This window comes from Zingiber officinale, chromosome 5B (assembly GCF_018446385.1).
Source record: "Zingiber officinale cultivar Zhangliang chromosome 5B, Zo_v1.1, whole genome shotgun sequence".
Taxonomy (NCBI): Eukaryota; Viridiplantae; Streptophyta; class Magnoliopsida; order Zingiberales; family Zingiberaceae; genus Zingiber; species Zingiber officinale.
Genome location: NC_055995.1, coordinates 2,561,751 through 2,583,973, shown reverse-complemented (window position 1 = coordinate 2,583,973; position 22,223 = coordinate 2,561,751). Strand labels below are relative to the sequence as shown.

The 22,223-nt window shown below is 39.2% G+C and overlaps 1 protein-coding gene across 1 annotated transcript; it reads right to left on the bottom strand.

The window, feature by feature from the left end:
* Positions 1–5,572: 5,572 nt before the first annotated feature.
* LOC121983911 (galactokinase-like) lies at positions 5,573–22,132 on the bottom strand. Its single transcript, XM_042536604.1, has 13 exons — positions 21,765–22,132; positions 21,461–21,645; positions 21,329–21,375; positions 18,786–18,880; positions 18,630–18,712; positions 18,036–18,104; positions 15,180–15,365; positions 14,089–14,223; positions 10,630–10,764; positions 7,922–7,992; positions 6,969–7,046; positions 6,421–6,562; positions 5,573–5,908 (listed from the first exon to the last, which is right to left on the bottom strand). Exons 1-13 carry the CDS (start codon positions 21,922–21,924, stop codon positions 5,798–5,800), a joined length of 1,497 nt encoding a protein of 498 aa, XP_042392538.1. The 5' UTR covers positions 21,925–22,132; the 3' UTR covers positions 5,573–5,797.
* Positions 22,133–22,223: the final 91 nt, after the last annotated feature.

Genomic DNA, 22,223 nt, shown 5'->3' with positions numbered 1-22,223 from the left:
GATGTGATGATAGATCGACTAAGTCCCCTTCATCGTCCGATCTGACCTTGCTTTTAGAGGAAGTCGGCTCTGATAAAGGATGTAGACCTCCTTGGGGACTTGACTCGACCAAGAAGACTGGTCGGCATGGATCGGTTAGAAAGAGTGACAGATCGGTCAGGAAGAGTGGTGGATCGGTCAAGAAGAGTGGCAAATCGGTCATAGTGGCAGATCAACTAGGAAGAGTGGCAGGTCGGCTAGAGTGATGGGTCGGCTAGAGTGGCGGTTCGATCAGTGTAGCAAATCGATGAGGAAGAGTGGCGGGTCGTCCAAAGTGGTGGATCGGCCAAGAAGAGCGACGAGTTGACCAAAGTGGCAGATCGAATAGGAAGAGTGGCAGGTCGGCCAAGAAGAGTAGCGGATTTGCTAGAGTGGCGGATCGGCCAGAAAGAGTGACAAATCAGCCAGGAAAAGTGACGGGTCGACTAGAGTAGCAGATCGGCCAAGAAGAGTGGCGGATCGACTAGAGTAGTGGATCAGCCAGAAAGAGTGGAGAATTGGCTAGAGTGGAAAAGTGATGAATCGACCAGAGTAGTGGATCGGTCAGGCGGAATGGCAGTTCAGCCTTGGTGAATTGGCTAGTTGGGAAAGACAGTCATTAACCTCCCTTGACTTTATCACAACTCAATCTACCGATTTGACATTCTTTGCCCTCGTGACTGCTCTTCCTATTCTTCGTATCATAAGTCTTTTATTCAAGTCTAGTCAAAAGAAGTATGAGTCTAACGGACTAAACTAAACCCCTCTCAAGATTGAATCACACTCCCATTGCAGGACAAGGTTGAGTTGAACCCCTTCACCTATGGTTGGATCATGTCGATATGCTGTTTTAAGGTTACCCAATGGATTGTGCCACCCAAGGATGATTGAAAATTGTTTCAATGAAAGCTGATCAAATGTGACCTTTTTTACAACTGAATGGAAATGTTTCCATTTAAATTGTCGAATGAAGCCGATCGAACTTTCTTATTTCAAATTAGCTTGGAACTGGCCCATGCCTTTTACCAATCTAGAGTTTGATTTGGAATTTTCATTTGAAAATGCTGAATGTTGAGTGAAGCCGTCATTTGGAATTAATTGCATAACTCTATGATTGGATGAGAAGCTTCTAAATAGAAGACTTATGGTGTTGCCGATAGATATTTTTAATTGGAAGACTTTTTCACTCGACTGTCAAACAAATTGAAGCTGCTATTAACCAATCGGACCAGTGAAAATGTCGATCGGTTTAACCACTGGCTCCCAATTGAAACCGAGTGGATTTTGCCACTTGGGATTTGTTATTTTACTGATTGCAACCACATGAATGTTATTATTTGAAGCTATCGATCGGCTTTGTTTGAAAATTGTGGATCGTTGAATTTGAGATGCCGATTGAAATAGCCTGTTACGTGGATTTCCCCCAACTACTAAGTTGCATTCGAATTTGAGAGTTGCCGATCAGAAGCTTTGTGCTCGACGAGTGGTGCTGAGCAAGCGGTTGAGTGGTGCCGAACGAGCGACTGAGTGGGGCCAAGCGAGCGATTGAGTGGTGCCGAGTGAGCGGCCGAGTGGTTTCAAGCGAGCGATTGAATCGTGCCGAGCGAGCGACCGAGTGGTATCAAGCGAGCGATTGAATCGTGCCGAGCGAGCGGCCGAGTGGTGAGCGAGCAACCGAGTGAGCGACCGAGTGGTGTCAATTGAACGGTTGAGTCGTGCAAAGTGAGCGCCCAAGGGACTAAGAGTCTGGATTTTATATCTGACCAGACGGTCATCAGGCACGAACAACCCCGCTTATAACTTGGCCAAGGGACCAAGAGTCTGGATTTCTAAGTGAGTGAGCAGGCACACTTATAACTCGGGTGAAGGACGTGAGAGTCTGGAGTTGGGTAAGTGAGCAGGCACGCTTATAACTTGGTCGAGTGGCACGAGACTCTGAGACATAGGCGCGTGAGCAAGTACGCTTATAACTCGCTTGAACAGTCCGAGAATCTGAGACATATGCGTGTGAGCAAACACGCTTATAACTCGGCTGAGCGGCACGAGAGTCTAGGACTTGGTCATGAGAGTATGCTCACTTACAACTCGGTCGATCGGCGTGAGAGTTTGAGACTTGGGCATGAGAGTAATCACACTTATAACTCGGTCGAACGGTCCAAGAGTCTGGGACTTGGTTGTGAGAGCAAACTCACTTATAACTAGTTCGAGAGTCTGTGATTTAGTTGTGAGAGCACACTCACTTATAAATCGGTTGTGTAAGTACTCTGTGATGGTTTTGGTATGATCAATCAAGTCAAGTAATGTCATGTTGTCTTTTGATGCCTTGTGTCTAAGTGCACAGTAATTTAATAGCACATGAAGTGAAGCAAAAGACACAGCTAACGAGAAGGCTGGCACGGAAAAAAGTCGATGGGCTCAGTGCGTCCGAGGGATGAGGCGTTGTGGAAGAATACGCTGGCAGACAAGAAGGAAGCGCGTGGCGGTTCCGAGGGACGAAAAGCCAGAGCGAAAGATTGCTCAAGAATGTCGAAAAATGAATTTGGGTGAACCATATTCCGAATGACTAAAATCACCCAAGCAAGCGAAGCCGGAGCAGAAGCTTGAATGAAAAGTCAACTTACCGATGACTTTGGTCTGGGTGCCTGGAGCTATTCTAGGCGCCCTGAGTCCGAGCACACGAAGCTTGTCTGGGCAAACTACTTCGGGTGCCGAGGGCGCCCTCGAAGACGCTCTTGGTTACGGATGAAGTTTGACCGGGTTCGAGTGCCCGGAGCGGGTCCAAGCACCCAGACCACAAAAAATTATCTCTTGCCACTTTATCGTGATCCGTTGCATTGTGGATAAAATTTTATCCACCCCCAGACGTCCGGAACCCTTCGAGGCACCCGGATCAGTGCTATAAATACAACCCTAATTTCAATAGTTGAAAAACAACACTTGTAAATGATTCTTCTTCTGCTTAGTTTTGTAATTGAGTCTTTAACTGTTGTAAGAGACTTCTCCACCTGAAGGAGATTTATAGTGAGCTTTCAACGTCTTGGATTAGCAATCTCTTGATTGCAAACTAAGTAAATATCTGTGCCTCTTTCTTTTTGTTAATTAACTTCTTAATTCTTTTGTACAAATATTTATTTTAATCAAACTGTAAGTTTTGAGAAAGGTATTTTTTTGTTTGTTATTATGCAGGGATATTTACCCCCTTTTGTTGGCTGCAAGGGACCAACAGGTTGAACAGTCCGAGAGTCTGGGACTTGGTCGTGAGAGCAAGTTCACTTATAACTCGGTCGAAAAGTTCGAGAGTGTAAGACTTGGTCATGAGAGTAAGCTCACTTATAACTTTGTCGAACGGTCCGAGAGTCTAGGACTTGGATGTGAGAGCATGCTCACTTATAACTCGACCGAATTGTCCGAGAATCTAGGACTTGGTCATGAGAGCAAACTCACTTATAATTCGGTCGAACGGTCCGAGAGTATGAAACTTGAGCACGAGAGCATGGTTACTTATAACTCAGCTGAACAGTCTGAGAGTTTAAGACTTGGTAATGAGAGTAAACTCACTTTATAACTCAGGTGAACTGTCCGAGAGTCTAAGACTTGGGCGTGAGAGCATGCTCATTTATAATTCGGCCAAACAGTCCGAGAGTCTGAAACTTGGGTGTGAGAGCATGCTTACTAATAACTTGGCCGAACAGTCTAAGAGTCTGGGACTTGGTCCTAAGAGTAGTTTCACTTATAACTCGGTCGAACGATCCGTGAGTCTGAGACTTGGGTGTAAGAGCATACTCACTTATAACTTGGCTGAACGGTCCGCGAGTCTGAGACTTGGTCGTGAGAGCAAACTCACTTATAACTCGGTTAAACTGCCTGAGAGTCTGGGACATGGGCGTGAGAATATACTCACTTATGACTCGATTGATCGACGCGAGAGTCTGAGACTTGGGCACGAGAGCAAACTCACTTATAACTTGGTCGAATGGTCCGAGAGTCTGATACTTGATCATGAGAGCAAGCTCACTTATAACTCAGCTGAACGGTCCGAGAATCAGAGACTTGGTAATGAGAGCAAGCTCACTTTATAACTCGGGTGAACTGTTCGAGAGTCTAGGACTTGGACATGAGAGCATGCTCATTTATAACTCGACCGATCAGCCTAAGAGTCTAGACTTGGGTGTGAGAGCAGACTCACTAACTCGACCAAATGGTCCGAGAGTTTGGGACTTGGTCGTGAGAGCAAACTCACTTATAACTTGGCTAAAATCTATGCGTTTGACAGGGTGGAAGCTTCTAGTGTATAACTTGCATATGGAATATTCTATCATCTGTGACACAAAATGCTAAAAAAGAATGTTGAGCTGGTGAACTATTAATATGCTATGATAATAGGTCGACTAAGTCCCATTCATTGTCCGATCGGACGTTGCTTTCGGAGGGAGTCGACTCTGATAAAGGATGTAGATCACCTTGGTGACTCGGCTCGACTAGGAAGATTGGTCGGCTTGGATTGGCCAGGAAGAGTGGCGGATCGATTAGGATGGTAGATCAACCAAGAAGAGTGATGGGTCAACGAGAGTGGCGGATCAATTAGGAAGAATGGTGGTTCAGCCAAGAGTGACGGATCAATCAAAAAGAATGGTGGATCGGCTAGAGTGATTGATCGACCAGGAAGAATGACAGATTAATTAGAGTGACGAATCAACCAAAGTGACACATCGATTAAGCAGAATGGTAATTTATCCTTGATGGATCAACTAATCGGGCTAGTCAAGAAAGACGGTCATTAACCTCCTTTAACTTTATCATAATTTACCTCCCCCATGTTTTGGCCATTTGCACTAATGGCTAGTAGACACCCGTGATTTACCTCCTCCGTGTTGACCTAGGGACGGGTTGACGGGAACGCTGAGGGCAAACAAATCACCTTTTGTCACATAATTTAACTTGTCAATTTGACCTTCTTTAACCTCGTGACTCTTTCCTATTCTCCATATCAAGAAGTATTTCACAAAAATTTAAAAAACAAAAAAAAAAATAGAGATTAGAAGAGACCTCTGGGAAGCACTGAAAGTAGAATCGAGGGCTGATTAGCAAACTGTTGTATTTAGTGAGATATCCTTGCAGGAGTTGTGGGCTGATTAGGAGACTGTTGTATTTAAATGAATAAATTAGAATTAAGGCAAATCTGGTCAACATGGTAGAATAATAAACGTGGTCATTGTACAGCATAGTAAATAAAATTCCAGTTAATTCTCATTTCTTCGTGGAACGAATAAATCGAATGATTCTGCTCTCACGTGGGGACAGCATTTTTTTTAAAATCCGATGTGGGAAGACATAGTCCCGTTGTGTTGTTTCTCTCCACTCAATATTACCTTCCTCCGTTATCCAGCCTTTTGGATACAGTTTGTTCTTTGTATGAAAAGCACCCAGCAGTGGATGATACTGGCAAACATAATCCAATCAACCAAGAGGTTAACAACGTTAAAAAAAAACATTTGCATAAGGATGGACATTTGGACGATATCAATCAACAACAAAAAAAAATGAGGCAAATGGCTGAATGAGAGGTTGGTTAGGGGACCGAAACTTGATGAAATTTAGTCATTATTACATTTTAGGGATGTCTTTCGGCCAACAGGAGCTTGGAATTTCTTGCAGGAATTCCAGTTATTACAATTTGCAAACGATGGAAAACATGATTCTGTAAAACGAATGATAATTGGATTTTAGCAAGGGCAGGGAGGGAGCTTAAGTTACTTGGCAAAGTAGAACTGAAGAAAACCTAGAACTTGAAAATAGCTGCACCGCTTGATGGCTTTGATGCAAACACATAAAGGTCGACATCATCCTTGCTTATGATTCCTTTCTCAACCCTCGCCTTGTAAAATGATCCCTGCTCCAGGGAAAAAAAAGGTCAAAAAACAAATAGTCTAAGTACATATTGCGTATTAATAAAATATGAATAGTATGGATATATAAATCTAGCATAGTAAATAATCAGATTACCATATGACGCACATAAACAGTAGTACTACAAAAATATGCCACTAACCAAGAAGTATTAGAAACCAACTTAAATCATGTTAAAAAATGCTGAGAAGTGAAGGTAAAGTAGAAGTGGCATTTAACAATTAATACAATTTATAGATAAATTGTATGCAAATCGTTGACAGAATAAAATGGCCTTCCCAAATAATCGGAGAAGAGAGTTCTTCAATAAGATAAAGGATATATTTTGCTTGAAAAAGGTATGAGCATGCACTAGATAAGATAGCCCAGGCATAAGAACAAGCACGACCCTATGAGGAATTTTCTTGGAAATTGTAGAACAAAATATTATGATTGCCAATTTATTCTATTAATGAGCATGAATTGAGCATTTGACTGTTTCCACTTATTACTCACCTTCAGGTTTTGAATGAATTGAGGAACAATACTTTCTTTCACCAAAGCAACTGCACAGCCTCCCCATCCAGCACCTGTGAGCCTTGCACCGAGTGCTCCATTTTCTCGACAAATCTTTACAAGCTCTTCCAACTCCGGACAGCTGATTGTAGTAAATCACTCAGTCAATACTCATTTGATAAGTTTCTCAGTGGCTGAATTAAGTGACCAAACCTTACATCAATCTAAAAATTGATAAAGACACTAATGGAACCCAAGAATTAACTGATATTCAATAACATAGGCAGAGCCTGCCTTCTCTTTATACAATGGTTTCTGTTTTAAAAATGATCCTAGAAATGAATGCTCAAATACTGACTTCTTTAGTATATAATGTGCAATCAAAACAAATAGCTAGGTATTGATGGTTCTCATATCCGGTACAAGGCAGCAACTAAAGATCTTTAAAATGGGTGTTCAATTGACAAGCTCCTACCAGGATTGACTTTGAGGGAATAGGTGATGCATTAAGGTAACAGAAACATATAAATTAAGAATAGACTTCCTACCTGCACTCGTATAGTACACTGCAGCTATAGTGGCTGTCATTCATTAATTCACCCAAATTCTTAAGCTTGTCTTCATCGCTGAAAAGCAGACAAAAAGGTAAGTAGAGTCATCAGTATCTGCGAATAAACTGCAGAAGAATTGGTGAAACATTAAATAGATTTTGATCAGAAAGATATAGTTAAAAATTGAATGACTTGATGAAACACCTAAGCCTTGTTTTGTTCACCATGAAATAGATGAACATCATAAACTAATTTGATGCATTAGTAGGACCTAGATATGAAGAGTTGATCAGCTTGGAAAGTTCTAGGGACTACTATCCAGATTATTCTAGTCCTATAACAGCAATTTATAATTCAGATACAGGACTGAGGAACCTAGCAGCTTAGATACAAATTGTTGATTACCAAATGAAGTTCTTCATGGACGAGTGAACCATATTCACCTAGATTTGCATATCAAAAAGGTTTAAAAATTGAATCTCATGTGTAGACCTATAATAACATCTTTGCAATCCTAGATGTTAGGTCTGAATCTTCTTATTCTCTTTGGAGATCACAATAACTCATGCACAAGGTGTTTGCTATAAGTGAAGTGGCTGAAAAACTAAGTTTATGAGTATATACTCTATAGTATCTCTTAGCTACTGAAAAAATTGGTCTACTACAGAAAAATATATCAAACATTCAACTTATTTGGACTATCAAACAAGCTGAGAACCTACTTGATCTGTTAAAATAATTCTCTTGCAAGAGTAATATAGATTTTATAGGATCATTTAGAGAGTGAAATTTTACAAAAAAAAAAAAAATATTAGGAAGTAAAGAGCTTTATAAACTTTATAGATAAATCCACCATGAAAATGAGTCTCTAAGTCATTCATGAAGCATGGCAGAGAAAATATAATAAGAAAAGCAGATGAAGCTATAAACTGTCACTTTGTTGGACTAACCTGAGCTTAGATAAGACAGTATCCCTAAAAGAATGGACACGCTTTGCTTCAGAGTAAACATGTAAGGCACGCTGGACAATAATGAAATAAATGTTAGGCACAAGGGGTAAACGAAGGTCAAACTAGTTGACAATGGTTGGGCACACACTATTGCACTACACCAAGTTAACCTTTATGGAATTAATTGCAAGAGAAGAAATACAAGCAATTAAAAGAGAACATCATGACAGGCATGGAATTAACAAAGGCAAAAACCTACTAATGATTGCATGCAGTATCTGGTTGGAATATCCTTATAAAACATAATATGCATAGGAGGTTTTCAGAATAATATAAAAAATGCAGTGGCATACAAACATGAAGCATGGATGAAAATGATGCTATTGACATGACCAAAATTGTAAATATATGATACAGTCAAGATACATCAATTAAATTTGTTTTCATAAAAAATATTCTGTATGGGATAATTTAATTTATATCTAGAAACTCAGCAAAGACAGTCATCTAACCTAGAATTAGTTACACTAAACTATTTATATCCAACTTCGATTATCGATGCTTATTGTAAATAATACAGACAGATTATTTACCAGCATCCATCTTAAATAAAGATAAATCTCTAAAAGTACACATTTGTTTAGCACATCAATAGTGTGCATTTCCCACTACACCATGGTGCAGGACTAGGATTGCAGTGACGGGTTGGCGGGGGCGCTGGGGGCGAGCGTATTCGCCTTTTGCCACCAGGACTAAGATTGCAGTGCCTGTCCAGAGAGCATTGTCCATAAGGACTGATCAGGTGAAGAGGAATGAAATGGAGAGGAGGGTGAAGAAGGAAAAAAAGGATCAGGAGGTGTGAAGGAGGATGAAAGGGTGGAAGAAGTATGTGAGGAGGAGCAATAAGGCATTAGGGGGCAGCAGGAGGAAGACGAAGAGAGGAATGGAGTACATTGTAGGGTGGTGAAGGAAGACAAGAAAGAGGAAGAGGATTAAAACAAAAAGGAAAAAAAATCTCCTAAACTTATTGTTGAATAGGTGATTATTAAGTAGTTTGATGAATGAGTAAACAACATTGGGAAAAATGTTGTAAGACAAACTTAATAGGGAACTTGAAACTCAGCCTTAGTTCAGTTGGGTAATGTCCTTGGTCATAAAATGTTTAAGAAATCAAAGGAATCCCTTTCTTAGTTCCTTATTCCCATGGACTTCCAAGTTAGAATGTCGACTATAATAACTTGCAATGTATTTTGTCTTAGTTTTATGAACATGATTATGTAAGAGTTTTAGGTACCTCAGATCTTTTATTCAACAAAAGGGATATTGATGAGGCTATTGATGCAGATATAATTAATAGAAGAAAGAATCAGTGATCAAAAGGAACTTGTTTAGTGTAATTGCTTCTCCCTTAGGCAAAAATGACTTTATAAGAGTGATATGGTACAATCTATTATCCTTTAGATTGCCATTGGATTGTTAAGAAACAACTCACTAATATAGCAACACATTAATATTGCAGTGATGAGAATATTAAAATAGATGTGTGAAGTTACTACCAAAAAAGAAATGATAGAAATTATTTGTGGCTCCAATAAGTGATAAAAAAGAGAAGAAAACGGGTTAAGAGATGATATAGACATTTTAATATGACCAATAGATTCTATATTTAGAAGACTTAAATGTATTATAACGAAAAGCGTATGCGGTATATGACCAAAGAAAATATTACAGAATGGGATAAAAGATAAATTTAAATATTATTAGTGATATTGTCTTGCATAGTGCCCACTGGAGGGATGAGATCACATAGCCGATCCCAAAACTATTAAGATCATTCAATGGGATTAATACGAACTAATATGACAAAGGACTTTCTTTGTTTCACAGGCTTCAGTGAGCAGTATCAAAGATGAAAGATTATATAAATGTTATCATCTGGAATACTACTGGTTCAAGGAATTAAGACAGCTAAAAACATAACTAGAAACTCAAGGAGAATTTGTTGCTGATATTTTCAGGCTTTCAGCTGTTTAAAATTATTTTAAAACAATATGGTTTCTTTTCCTTTTTTGTTTTTCCCACTTTGTTTCAATTGTTCTCCTTTATGGATGTGGAGATGCAAATGGTGATCATCGTTTTCACTTTCAAAATCATGAACAAACAGCACAAGTTTGGTGGTGGCAACATTCTTCAGAGCAACGACCTCTCAGGATTCTCCTCTCAATTTATAGGCTTTTGATTGTTGATCTCTCTTTTGTTCTTCATCTTAGCAATCGATAAGTAGAATCCAGCTAATTCTAGTAAGAATTTAGCAAATCAGGGTCACTCAGTAAACGATTCAACAAAGTCCTAGGCCATTCAAGACAAACTCATACGTAATCACAAAATAAGTAATATAGCCATGAAATAATTAAATAATTAATGTGTGAAGGGCATAAAGTGCTAATTTGGAGAGCTCTCTAAATTAATGGCTCTCACCAAATATGCTGTACTAGAAACTAGTTGGGAATTTATCTCTCCCATTTTTCCATAGATAACAACTAGTTTATTTATTTATTTTTTCAGTTGGCACCAAGTATCCAACTCTTCGAGATAACAACTAGATTAACTATCTATAAGGAATAATCACACTTGATTAATATTCTAGCACCAACTTGTGTGCTCATCAGACTATAATGATGCAAAGGGAAACTAAAATACAAAATTACCTGAAAAATTTTGAAATGTTTAGCAGCGTTCAGGACATCCAATGAAGATGGTGAATTCACAAAAATGGATGTAAGACTAGCGCCTGCAATCTTTTCAATATCTTCTGCAGTATAAGGCTCCTCCTTCAAGAGTGTCTGTTTAATGGAAAGAACATGAAGGAATGAACTACATGTAAACAATCAGAGAATAAATAATAATTGGCAAAGAAATATAACTTCATGCCATCTTAACAACGATGAAGTATGGAGTATAGAGAGGAGAAAAAGAGGAGAAAATAAGGAATCAGAAAAGCAAAGAAAACTTAGAAACAATAAGAGGAGTTGAGAGAAATGGAGGAGAAAAGAAAAACAAGAGGAGAAACAAGAGGGCATACTCAATTCCATATACAATAAAAATAAAGTCAACTACCAGATGCCTTATATTAGCGTTACACAGATGTGTTATCCACTACAGAATACTGCAAGTAACCATTAACAAGTGCATCGATTACATGACTGAATATTATAAATACTTTTGTTGCAATAAGACATCATCAAAGGGACAACACATATGGGCAAAAGACATTATGTTAGACCTTGTTATTGCAATTTGTGATAACTAGAATGAAATTTTCTTCATTATGACCTCAAGGCTATTTATTTGATGAAATGTAACTTCATACAAAGTATGAGCACTCAATAAACACTTCTCTTGCAATTTATCACTACATGGTAGTAGCTAAGCAAATATGAACTGTTCTAGGTATAACATATCAGATTCAATGATCTGAAAATACATTGCAGGAATGCATTAGTTTCTCATAACACAGTCCAAATTATTCTCTAAGTAATGATTGATGTTCGTCCATGAAGTTTATAACTATAAGAATACAAGTTGTTCATAGAACATAAGGAAAGAGAAAGACACCTAAATTCTTATCTAAGATGAATAATCACAATCAAATCTATAATGTAACAAGAAAAAGTTAAATCTATTTATAACAAACATATTAAATATAAGCAACGGAAGGAAGAACAAACACAATCTATAGGTTTCCCCCAGAAGGTAACGGTTAAGATTCTAGAGTGTGTATGTGGGTTCTATTTAAATCTGAGAATTATAAAATAAAACAAAACGAGGATGATATGTGATCCGGTGGTAAGGACGGGGGACCCTCATGGGCGGAGGGTCAAAGACACGTGGAGGTCAACCCCAAGTTCGCGCCGAACGGAAGCATGTCGGGCCGAACGGAAGCATGACGGGCCGAACGGAAGCATGTCGGGCCGAACGGAAGGATGCTGGGCCGAACGGAAGGATGCCGCGCCGAACGGAAGCATGCCGGGCCGAACGGAAGGGTGCCGGGCCGAACGGAAGGGTGCCGGGCCGAACGGAAGGATGCCGGGCCGAACGGAAGGATGCCGGGCCGAACGGAAGCATGCCGGGCCGAACGGAAGGATGTCGGGCCGACCTGACATTCGGCCAGGAGCTTCCCGGGCCGGACAGAAGGCAACCCGACCATGGGCGGGTTTCCGACGCTCATAGTGAAAAGGGTCACCGGGCCGAGCGGATAGCCCGCTCGGCCGAAGCATAAAGCATCGTTGCTGTGGAACACTCTCAGCTGAGCACCCGGTCGGACCGATACTTACTCCTGGTCGGACCTATGCCTGCCGAGCGGATGAACTCTTGGCGTCAGGAAAAAGGAGAGCAAGGGGACATTAGGGAACATCATTTTCTGACAGCAGGCATGTTCGACGACCAGGCCATACATAGAATCGTACGACGGAAAGACCTGCTGTCCCATCAAAGAGGTGATCAGACTGTATAATATGGTGTCAGGTAAGCTTGTCTGACAAGCACATACCGAGGTATGGGCTAAGGACACGTTTTGCCTCGGTAGGTGTGCGTGAGCACCTTCACAGCTCTATATAAGGAGCCTTATACTTCGCCGGAGGTATGCGTTCTTAGATATTCGAAGCCACCTCTTTGTTGCCCACTTGCCTGACTTGAGCGTCGGAGGGTCGTCGCCGGGAACCCCTTCCCGGCCCGACTTCTTTGCAAGTTCGCCGGAGCACCGTCCGACCGGCCGAAGATCTACGTCAGCGACAAGGAGAGCACCACGTGCCCAGCGTCCGTTAACCAAGGATAATCTCTTTTCCATTCCCGTCTATAACCATGACACAGTATGCTTTAGGCAAACAACTCTAGCTCTGAAACACGACGGGAACATCATGGGGATTGAAACAACATTTTAAGCCTTTATAAGCAATATAACCACAAGAAATGGGTGTGATAGGTAGTATAATCCTTCAGCACATTTTAAACAATGAACACTGAAGATTTTTGTATCTAACATACTTGGAGATGATCTCTCTGACCTAGTTATTAGTGGAGTAGGTCTTAGGACTCATGGTAGGATGAGTTCAATGAGGCTGATTCATGAAATTGGCACATACAGCTTGTCGAACCATTTTGAGTATAAATATTTGTGGTCATGTATTCGTATAATATCATCAGCATCTGATATATGCTATTGAAAGTCAGATGCAGAATGCATGATACAACACATTAAGGAGCCGAATGGGCCGAGCCAACTCCAAAAAGTATCCATTTAGGAGCGAGTCCCTTGCTCTCTTAGACTGGACCAGGACATCTAGAACTAGAGATATTGGCAAAAAGGACATGAGCTCAATCGTTTCAACACAATCAATCCACCAGATATCACATAGACCTGTTTTAAACAATGACATTGCCTAGATCTCTTGATCTGTTAGGTACTAGAGAAACAGCAGTATCTCACATTACATCATTTCATTGTCATTAAGCTCCTCACAAAATGCTACAATAAAATTCTAAAACAAGTGCAGGATTCTTAAAAACGAAGACCCAAGTCTCCTGAAATGTGAATGAGAAGTTATATATATTATGTACATAATCAAGAAAACATGCAAAGGCATTACAAGAGCTTCTGTTGTTCAGAAATATCTGTAGCTTAATGTTATATTCTCAAACAAGGAACAACATTCATGCACTTTCTATAACCAGTGACAGCTCTTTGGTTTCTCAGGCAGTAGAACATCTATACAGCATCAAGTAGTCTTTCATTTTGGACATAAATTTTAGTCTTGTAGCTTGGAAGTACATAAATTTTAGTCTTTAGCTTTGAAGCATGTAGCATGTTTAGCATTTAGCAGTACTATTCAAATTATATCTAATCAGATACCTATACACCAGGATTAAAATATTTGATCTTATGATCCCATTGTTAGTCTGGGCAACCGAAAGGGATATTTTGAACAGTTGAATATACAGAAAGTCTATAGATTAAGCAACTCACATTTACTAATCCAAGAACAGCAGTTAAAAGTTAAAAACTTAAAAGGGAGAATCCAAGCACTTGAATGCTTAAATAGAGGAAACACTAAAATAAAGTCTCTAATATGGAAATTTTAATAAAAGTTAATAATTTAGCAAGAACCAACCTTAACAGCAAAACCAGGGTCTGAAGATCCATGATCACCAGCAAAGGATGCACATAATCCCTCCACATCAGACAGTGTTTTGACTTTGGAGATGGCATCATTTGCACTCATCCCTAACTTTATGGCAAGGACAATCTGAAAAAACACGACCAAGTTTGGATCGAAAGATGAAAATGAAACAGTAATGCTGAGAATTAAACAGCACAACATGACACTTCAATATATTGTTTCTTTATTATTATTATTTTTTTTTTGCAAGTGAGAGTTTTTAATCATAACAAAGACATTATAAATAGTGAAGTAGAGACATTTTAGTTATTTTGACTGAATAATCAAATGAATAATCTTATAACCTCTAAGACAATAACTTAAATTTTGAGCAGCATTGTCTTTTGTTTAGAAAAAACAATATAAAATCTAAATCATAAATTTTTATTTTGAATTAATTAAGCCATAGATATTTTATTGGCAATCCGCAATTTAATAATTCATCCTAAGGATCCTAAAATTAGAGACATAATATTGATAAAGTATCATAACATCAAAGCTAACTATATCATTGGAGTTTATCAAGATTTTAAATTTCAGTCGGCTTGCCCATATCATGCAAGATATCACAATATTGTTAGGACACAACTGCTGGATTTAGATTGACAAAGTCTAGCTGTCTCATCTATTTGCTTCTTTGCATCTCATTCTCCCTTTACACTTATGTGTCAGGTCAGCACTGGTATGGAGCCATTCCTATCTCTACTAAAATCAGTACCAGCATCCAAACTTCAAACCATGACCTACTAGTGCAACATATCCTTGAAAATACACGATTTGCAGATCTAAGCCATGTTACTTGGTGATTCTTGTCATGCTAAATGCAGAATTTGAAAATTTTCAGGTCTTGCACTGCTGGGGCACAATGCTCTCTTACTAACAAGGTTATATTAACTGGTACTGCAACATCAGGCACTTGGTTCATGCAAGGTGAAGAATAGATCCCAATCACCCGTTATCAGCATGAAATGATGGTGAAGGAAATGAAGCATAAAAAAAAAGTAGCAGAGAAAGCAGAAAAAAAACACAAATAAAAAACATACTGCTGCCAAGCGGCATTCTACTACACGATTATTATAGTTTGTTGCAGCAGTCACAGCTTTTTGCGATTCTGCAAGAGAATGTGCAATTACAAAAGTTCCACCAGCTGGTAGTTGTACATCAGTAGCTCGTATAGGATTAAAATCTATCAGCTCAGCATATCCAGTTTTAGCCATGATAGATATTGCCTGTCACATTAGATTTAAGTAAAAAACAGGAGCTGCGTCATTGAACAAAGAAATGGAAATACAACAAATACAAAAAATCAGAAAAGATAAGTCAAATCAAAAGATGAACTAAAGGTTCCTCAATCTTTAAAACAACTTCAACTGATCAGCAATAGATATACTTGAAATGAGAACAAAGTTATCAAAATTTTATCACAGAAAATGGCTAGAAAAAAAATTAAAAGAACTTAACATTACAAGTTAATTAACTTTCTGACATGGAGGGTGACTCACCAATGAACTTAATAATTTATGCATTATTCTAAATCATGGAAATTAATTAATCATAATTTCAAAGATAGTACAGTATTTGCTCAAGATAAGCATTTTTCTTGTCCTAAACTTCAAAACTCCTTAAACCAAGATCACGAGGATGCAGTATACTTACCCAGATCATGGTCACTGATAGTAACCTATGTCTTCTATGTTAGACATCAACATGTAAGAATAATTAGTTCTTAATGTTATGTTAAAACACCATGGTTTAAAATCTCATGGCAATGTGGTCTGCTAGGATGAAACTTATCATTTTGCCCACCAACCGAAACTAACACTATGTTGGCACTAAGAGATCAGACAGTACTACAACAACCATGGTGGTATGTTTTTGAGAGGGAGTTTTGGAAATAATGTTTTAGACTTTAGTTAGTTATATGAAGGCATAATTACTTCTAGACAAGGCCAAATCAACACTATTGTGATATTTTTTTGCAAAACAAGACACAGTTGAGATGCTTGTTATATTTGTTTAAATAGTTTTGTAAACGTTCAACTCAATTAATTATCTATTTTCTTTATTATTAAATTTGAAAGTAAACACTGAGTGGAAGGTACTCATCAAAATTCATATTGACACAATTTGAAGTGTGTCAAAATGCACCAAAAATCAATATGATATTAGGGACTGATTCCCCATTTGGAATGATACTTAAACCTTGATTAGGACAAGCTGGAAAATTGGAAGTCAACTCACCTAGAGATTGAACATGTGGAAGAAAGTTTTCTCTTTTTATGAAACCTATGCAATTTTTTGTTTCTTTTGGTCGCCATGCACTATTCTTGATCTCTTCTAGTCCAGCATTGAACGTACACATTTCTCCTTTTTCCTGTATCCTACCCGCAGAATTAGCTAGGGAAACATCTTTTTTACATAAAGGTGAATGGACATATAAGACAAAGTCCCCATCTTGGCTTTGCTGAACCACATGCATATTCACATTCAATTTGAAAAGTAGAGTGTCAAATAAGTTGTTTCTTTTGAATTGTATTAATTTAGTCGAACACTGCATAATTAACAAGGGAAATCAGATTTTTCTGTTTGGGATCTATGGATGTCCTTGCTTAAATTGGGAAATAAGGATTTAAGCAGACCCTGAAGAACAAGATATGACTATCATGCAAATTGAGGATTTGAAGTTGTTATGATGTGGGAACTAAGACTTATGATGTGGGAACTAAGACCATGGGTATCCCTATCCAAATTCATAAACAATCCTCAACACCTAATGCATTGTTGTTTAATTTGGAATAGGTTGGTAATATGTAATTTAATTCCATCTGTGCTTGCAAGGAATAATCACAGATTAAAGGAAATATCAAATCATTTACAAGGTTCAAGTTGTCTTGTATGAAGTCAACCCATCAGGAAAACTATCCTGCGATGAAGGGTCTATAGTATCATATCAAAGGCTCAAATTGTGGGATGCTAAGGTTCTAGAATGTAAGTAACCATATTTTTTAAAAAATAGTTACTTTATGCTATTATTCTACAAGTAATAACTTTCATTATTATTATTTTGACAAATCAAAAGAAAAGTAAAGATTCATCATTCATGTACCGGAAAGTCCAGGAATGTGTGCAGATCTTGATCAAGATGCTAAAGCGTAAATCATCATCAAGCTATCTTTGTCCTAACAAATTGGAGCAAGCTACGTGAATCTTAATGCCCATTAAATTCTATGCAAGGTAGTATAACTAATAATATTCAGACTATCAAATCACTTTTTCATTACATTAACAAATATTTCCTTTGTTCTCCATCTACATTTATCCCTCACCTTCCAGACTCATACATTCAATTTTTCTAACAATAGAATTTCTTAGTCATTTATAAACATGTCCAAAGCATCTCAACCTATTTTCTCTATTCAACACAAAGTCAGCACAGCCCTAAAAGGAAAAAAATTTCCACCCACCAACATTATTAGACCATAGGATTTTTTTCTAACTATAGAATTTCTTAGTCGTTTATAAACATGTCCAGAGGCAGAGCATCTCAACCTATTTTCTCTATTCGGCACAAAGTCATCCCACCCCCAAAAGGAAAAAAATCTCCTCCCACCAACATGATCTGACCATAGAATCTTTCATGATCCAAAATGTGTTTTTGTAGCATTAATCTTTACAAGATGAAAACAAGGAGCATTGCATTGCTATGTAATAGGAAATATTTCAAGCAACATAGATGTTCAATCTGGCACAAAATTTGAGTTTGTGTGAACTTTATGATTCACAGAGCAATGCTAAATAAGATTAGTCTATACCATGCATGGATAACTTAAACTTCAGAGAGTGTGCTACCTGATGAACTGTGTACAAATGCATAAAGGAAATATCCACATAGAATTTACCTGATCCATACCTCCAGATTGTGTTCCAATGTAATGCTCACATTCACATGTAAGTTGAGCAATCTCTTTCTGCAAGATTTAGATAAGTTACATGTGTATAAAGTGCAGAGTTCAACATATTCATAACCAATATCTACTTAATACCATAACTATCTCACTCACAAATACTCTGTGCATTAAATATGACATTAATTCGTGCTTGGTCATAAACTAAGATGGAAAAATCAAACACATTAATAATATATTTTTGTATGATTGATGACTTGGAAAGAGTATAACATTTTTGTTGTTATTAAAACAGTGGGTGGTGGAAGACAAATAATAGTTGAAATTCAAGTTTTGCAGGCACAACAATGTAACCGTTTGCAAGTTAATGTCGGAAAGATGATGATGCCTCAATCATACAACTGTAAAGAGTAAAGACAACATTCCCACATGCATGGCTACAAACCTATGCAAACTCAGCACCCACATAACACCAAGATAAAAATAATTGGAATAACCAGGGAAACAAAATTTCTTTATTGAAGCAGCTCAATGGCAAAAAAAAAGATATAATTCAGACTAAATCAATGATAGTAATTGGTGAACTACCTTTGGAAAATTCTTATCAAGAATAGCCATTATAGCAATTGTTGCTGAACAGACTAATGCTGCAGAGCTTGAAAGACCTGAACCTGTATGGCATTGACAAATAAAATTTCACAATCTTAGAATATACATGAAACTAAGAAATTGACAGGGTAGCACCTGTTGGCACAGTCCCGCTAACAACTACATCAAGACCAACAGGTAGACCAACATCTGCTCCTTTCGATTTAGCAAACACATATATGCCTTTGTATCTGCAAGCAAAAATTTAATCAAGATATTGAATGAAGTCTCAGTACAGGCTAAAAAAGCCATCACTTTCAAATAAAGGATAATTTATGTTCAAGCATAGCAAGTCATGAATAGAGACTGTCATACCATCATATTATGTGCATGCATGGCAAGACAATATGGTAATGAGTTCAATCTGACTTATTAAACCAAATGATGAAAAGCAAGATTAACATCATATATATATATATATAATATTTTTTTATCCAGCACAATCGTTCGGTGGGCGACACTAGGTGACTCTTAGTGAATCAGGGCGCCCGGACCACTCCCGAGCACCTCGAGTGGCTGAAATACACTCGGGCCGCCCGGGAGTGGCCCGGGCGCCCGGATTCACTGAGACTCGCCCATGCGTCGCCCACCGACCGACCATGCAAGATATCAAATCTCTATATAGAGAGTCGCCCAACGAAGGGTCGTGCAAGAGAAATCCACTCCGGGCACCCGAGTGTGGTCCGAGCGGCCGGATTCACTAAGACTCGCCCATGCGTCACCCACCAATCGGCCATGCAGGATATCAAATCTCTATATAGAGAGTCGTCAAGTGTCGCCACATATATCCTGAGACAGTGCTTGGAAATATGGAGAACGAGTCATTTGCAGTAACCAGAGAATGTACAAGTAACTTATAGATGGTTGTGCAGCAACAATTATACCTATGGCACATTACAAGTGCTAAGCAACACTGTAATTTGCCAGAAGAAACCTACTCACAAAGGATAATGATGCGGCGATAAAGGAGGCCACCAAGCGTGGGTCAAGGGCGGAGATAGCAGTCGACGTGGAGATCAAAGTCAGGACAGTCAACGCCAGGACGGTCGACGCTAGGGAACCAACAGGCTCACCAAAAGTGGGTCGAGCGGAGGTCGACTTCAACTGTCGGTCGGGCCTGAAGGGTCCGATCGGCCAGGAAGCTCATCGAAGCAGATCACTCGTTCGGCCAGGGTCAGTACAGAAAGAATGTCAGAGGCTCACAATTGACCAAGCGAGTGCCAAGCCGATCGGAGCTCATGCCCGGTCGAACAAGAAACAATCTGCCGAACCGAGCTCCTACGAAGAAAAGCAGCTAAGATCGACCGGGCATGGAGTCCCAACCTCCCATATCTTTTAATATCTCTCTGGGAGGTAATGCCGCTGACAACAAGGCATGGTCAACAGACAAATCGTATGACAGAAGCTTCTACTGTCATGTTTGCATGCCCTGTTTTTGAGGTATGGTGTCAGAGACACTTTTGTGACATATCCTTTCATAGGACGGTTGGGAAAACGTGCCCACGCCTTGAGGAGCATGCACGTCGCCTACTGTAGCACTATATAAAGGGGGTTCATGCATCGACGAAGGTATGTGCTATTCGTTATTTACGCTTGTGCTTTCACTTCTACTACGTTGTTCTACCTTCTTTCTACTATTCCGGTGACAAACTTGAGTGTTGGACAGCCAACGGCGGGACTCCTTCCCTGACCCGGCACTGACGTTCTGTGTGTTGCAGATCGGAGCGGAGTCTTCACGAGGTCAACAGAGGAGACATCCCCAGCCAGCCTTCTTCACGATTTTTGGACAGGATCAGATACTATCTTGATTCCTGCTTGCAATTTCTCCTTTATTCATATTGTTCTTCTTCTACCACTTTGTCAAACCCTCTTCCTTATTCATCATCAACTTTTTAGTTCCATTGCCCCATTTTTTATTTACTCTATTCATTTCATTTGCATCCAGCTAAAAATTCACAACATTTAGTCAGCAAATACATTTTACTTCAACACTCACAAAAACTCATCACCAAAACCATATGTAAATTGTTATCGTGTTCCTCATCACCAAAAGTCCAAAACCATTATTTAAATTATCTTAACATGAACAAAATATCAAAGAGAGGTCCTTGAGTCAGTTATCTCCACGTCCAATTAGCCTGATAAGATTTTACTATATGGTGGTGTCCGCTCACCATCTAGAAACAAACCAGCCATCCAGGAGAAACCATTCTAACCACCCAGTCTACTTTTGAGCATGGATTTCTAAGTAATAATTCAGGATACTAAGACGCGTGAATTACAATAAAAAAAACATAGTTGGATTATTATCTACCTACAGTCACTAAAGCACAAGATCATTCTCATCCTGTCTATTAAATCTTATATATATAAGACTTCTCCGAAATGCAATATGATCTATTTGCTCCCTGCATCAGAAGAAGAGTTCTTACAGCATAGAAAGGTTTGAAGTTCTCAATTTGTTCACGTCACCTACTAATCACTAAAATCAACATAAATGGCACAACAATGAAGTTAAAGGAGACTCTCAATAAAGGACCGAAGCATTATTTAGCAGAGAAGAACAAAATTGTTAAAGTGACGCAAAAACAGATACGGCATAACTTGTCTCAATTAAAGCAGAAGGAACAATTTCTTACCCACATATAAAATAATGGCCCCATTTATGATTCTTCAAATCAAGTTCCTGATTTATAAAGAACACCTTCATTCATTTTCCTCACGATAACTATCAGCGGTAGGAGAATAACATCCAAGCGAAGGCGAGATACCTGGTCGGAATCAGCAGGGTAGGTGCACACGGGATATTTAGGATTCACATTCCCGATCCGAACCTCTTTGCTCGACTCTCCCGCATCACGCTTCCTAATGCCGATGATTGTATCCTGACGGATAGCCATCGGAAGCACCGAATACCCCTCGTAATCAATGTGCTCACCGATTAGATTAACCCTACCTACAAACCGAGCATGAAACTAATCATATAATACTGAAAAAAAAAAAAAATCCTACGTCAGTTCAGAGTGGCCGTCGACTTAGCGAAGCGAAGAAATTAGAGAAAGACAACAACTTCACCTGGCGACCGAGCGTAGACTTGTGGCTCTTGGCCGAAGAGCTCGACGAACTTGGCCTTTACGGCTTTGAATCGGAACTGCGCCTCCTCGAGCAGCGACCCCTCGCCGTAGACGGGCTCCAAGGACGAGTAGATCGGAATCGGAAGATCCTCGTGCGCCATGATAAATCGAAACCAAGGAGATCAGGGCTGAAGCAAATCTGCTTCCTCTAGTACTCTCCTCGCCAACGGAGACAGTCGGCACGGGCGATGAGATGAGAAACTTTAGGCGTCGGTGATGGACATGCTTTCTAACTGAACCACATAAACACCGCGCTTGACGGAGAGACAGGTGTCGGTGCCCTTAACGCCTTTGGAATCGTCTAAGTCAAACAGAGCAGCGAGCGGACGCAGAACGCATAATCATCACCATTCACCGAGCGTTTTAAATATTTAATAATATTTTTAAAAGTAAAAAAAAT

Bases quoted from the DNA above. Each gene is read 5' to 3' on its own strand.
- LOC121983911 (XM_042536604.1), bottom strand. From the start codon at position 21,924: ATGGCGCACGAGGATCTTCCGATTCCGATCTACTCGTCCTTGGAGCCC. The intron at 21,376-21,460 runs GTATCTCGCCTT...TTTATAAATCAG, and splicing joins ACCCTGCTGATTCCGACCAG to GAACTTGATTTGAAGAATCA. The intron at 7,047-7,921 runs GTTAGTCCAACA...TCTGCTTTTCAG, and splicing joins ACTGTCTTATCTAAGCTCAG to CGATGAAGACAAGCTTAAGA.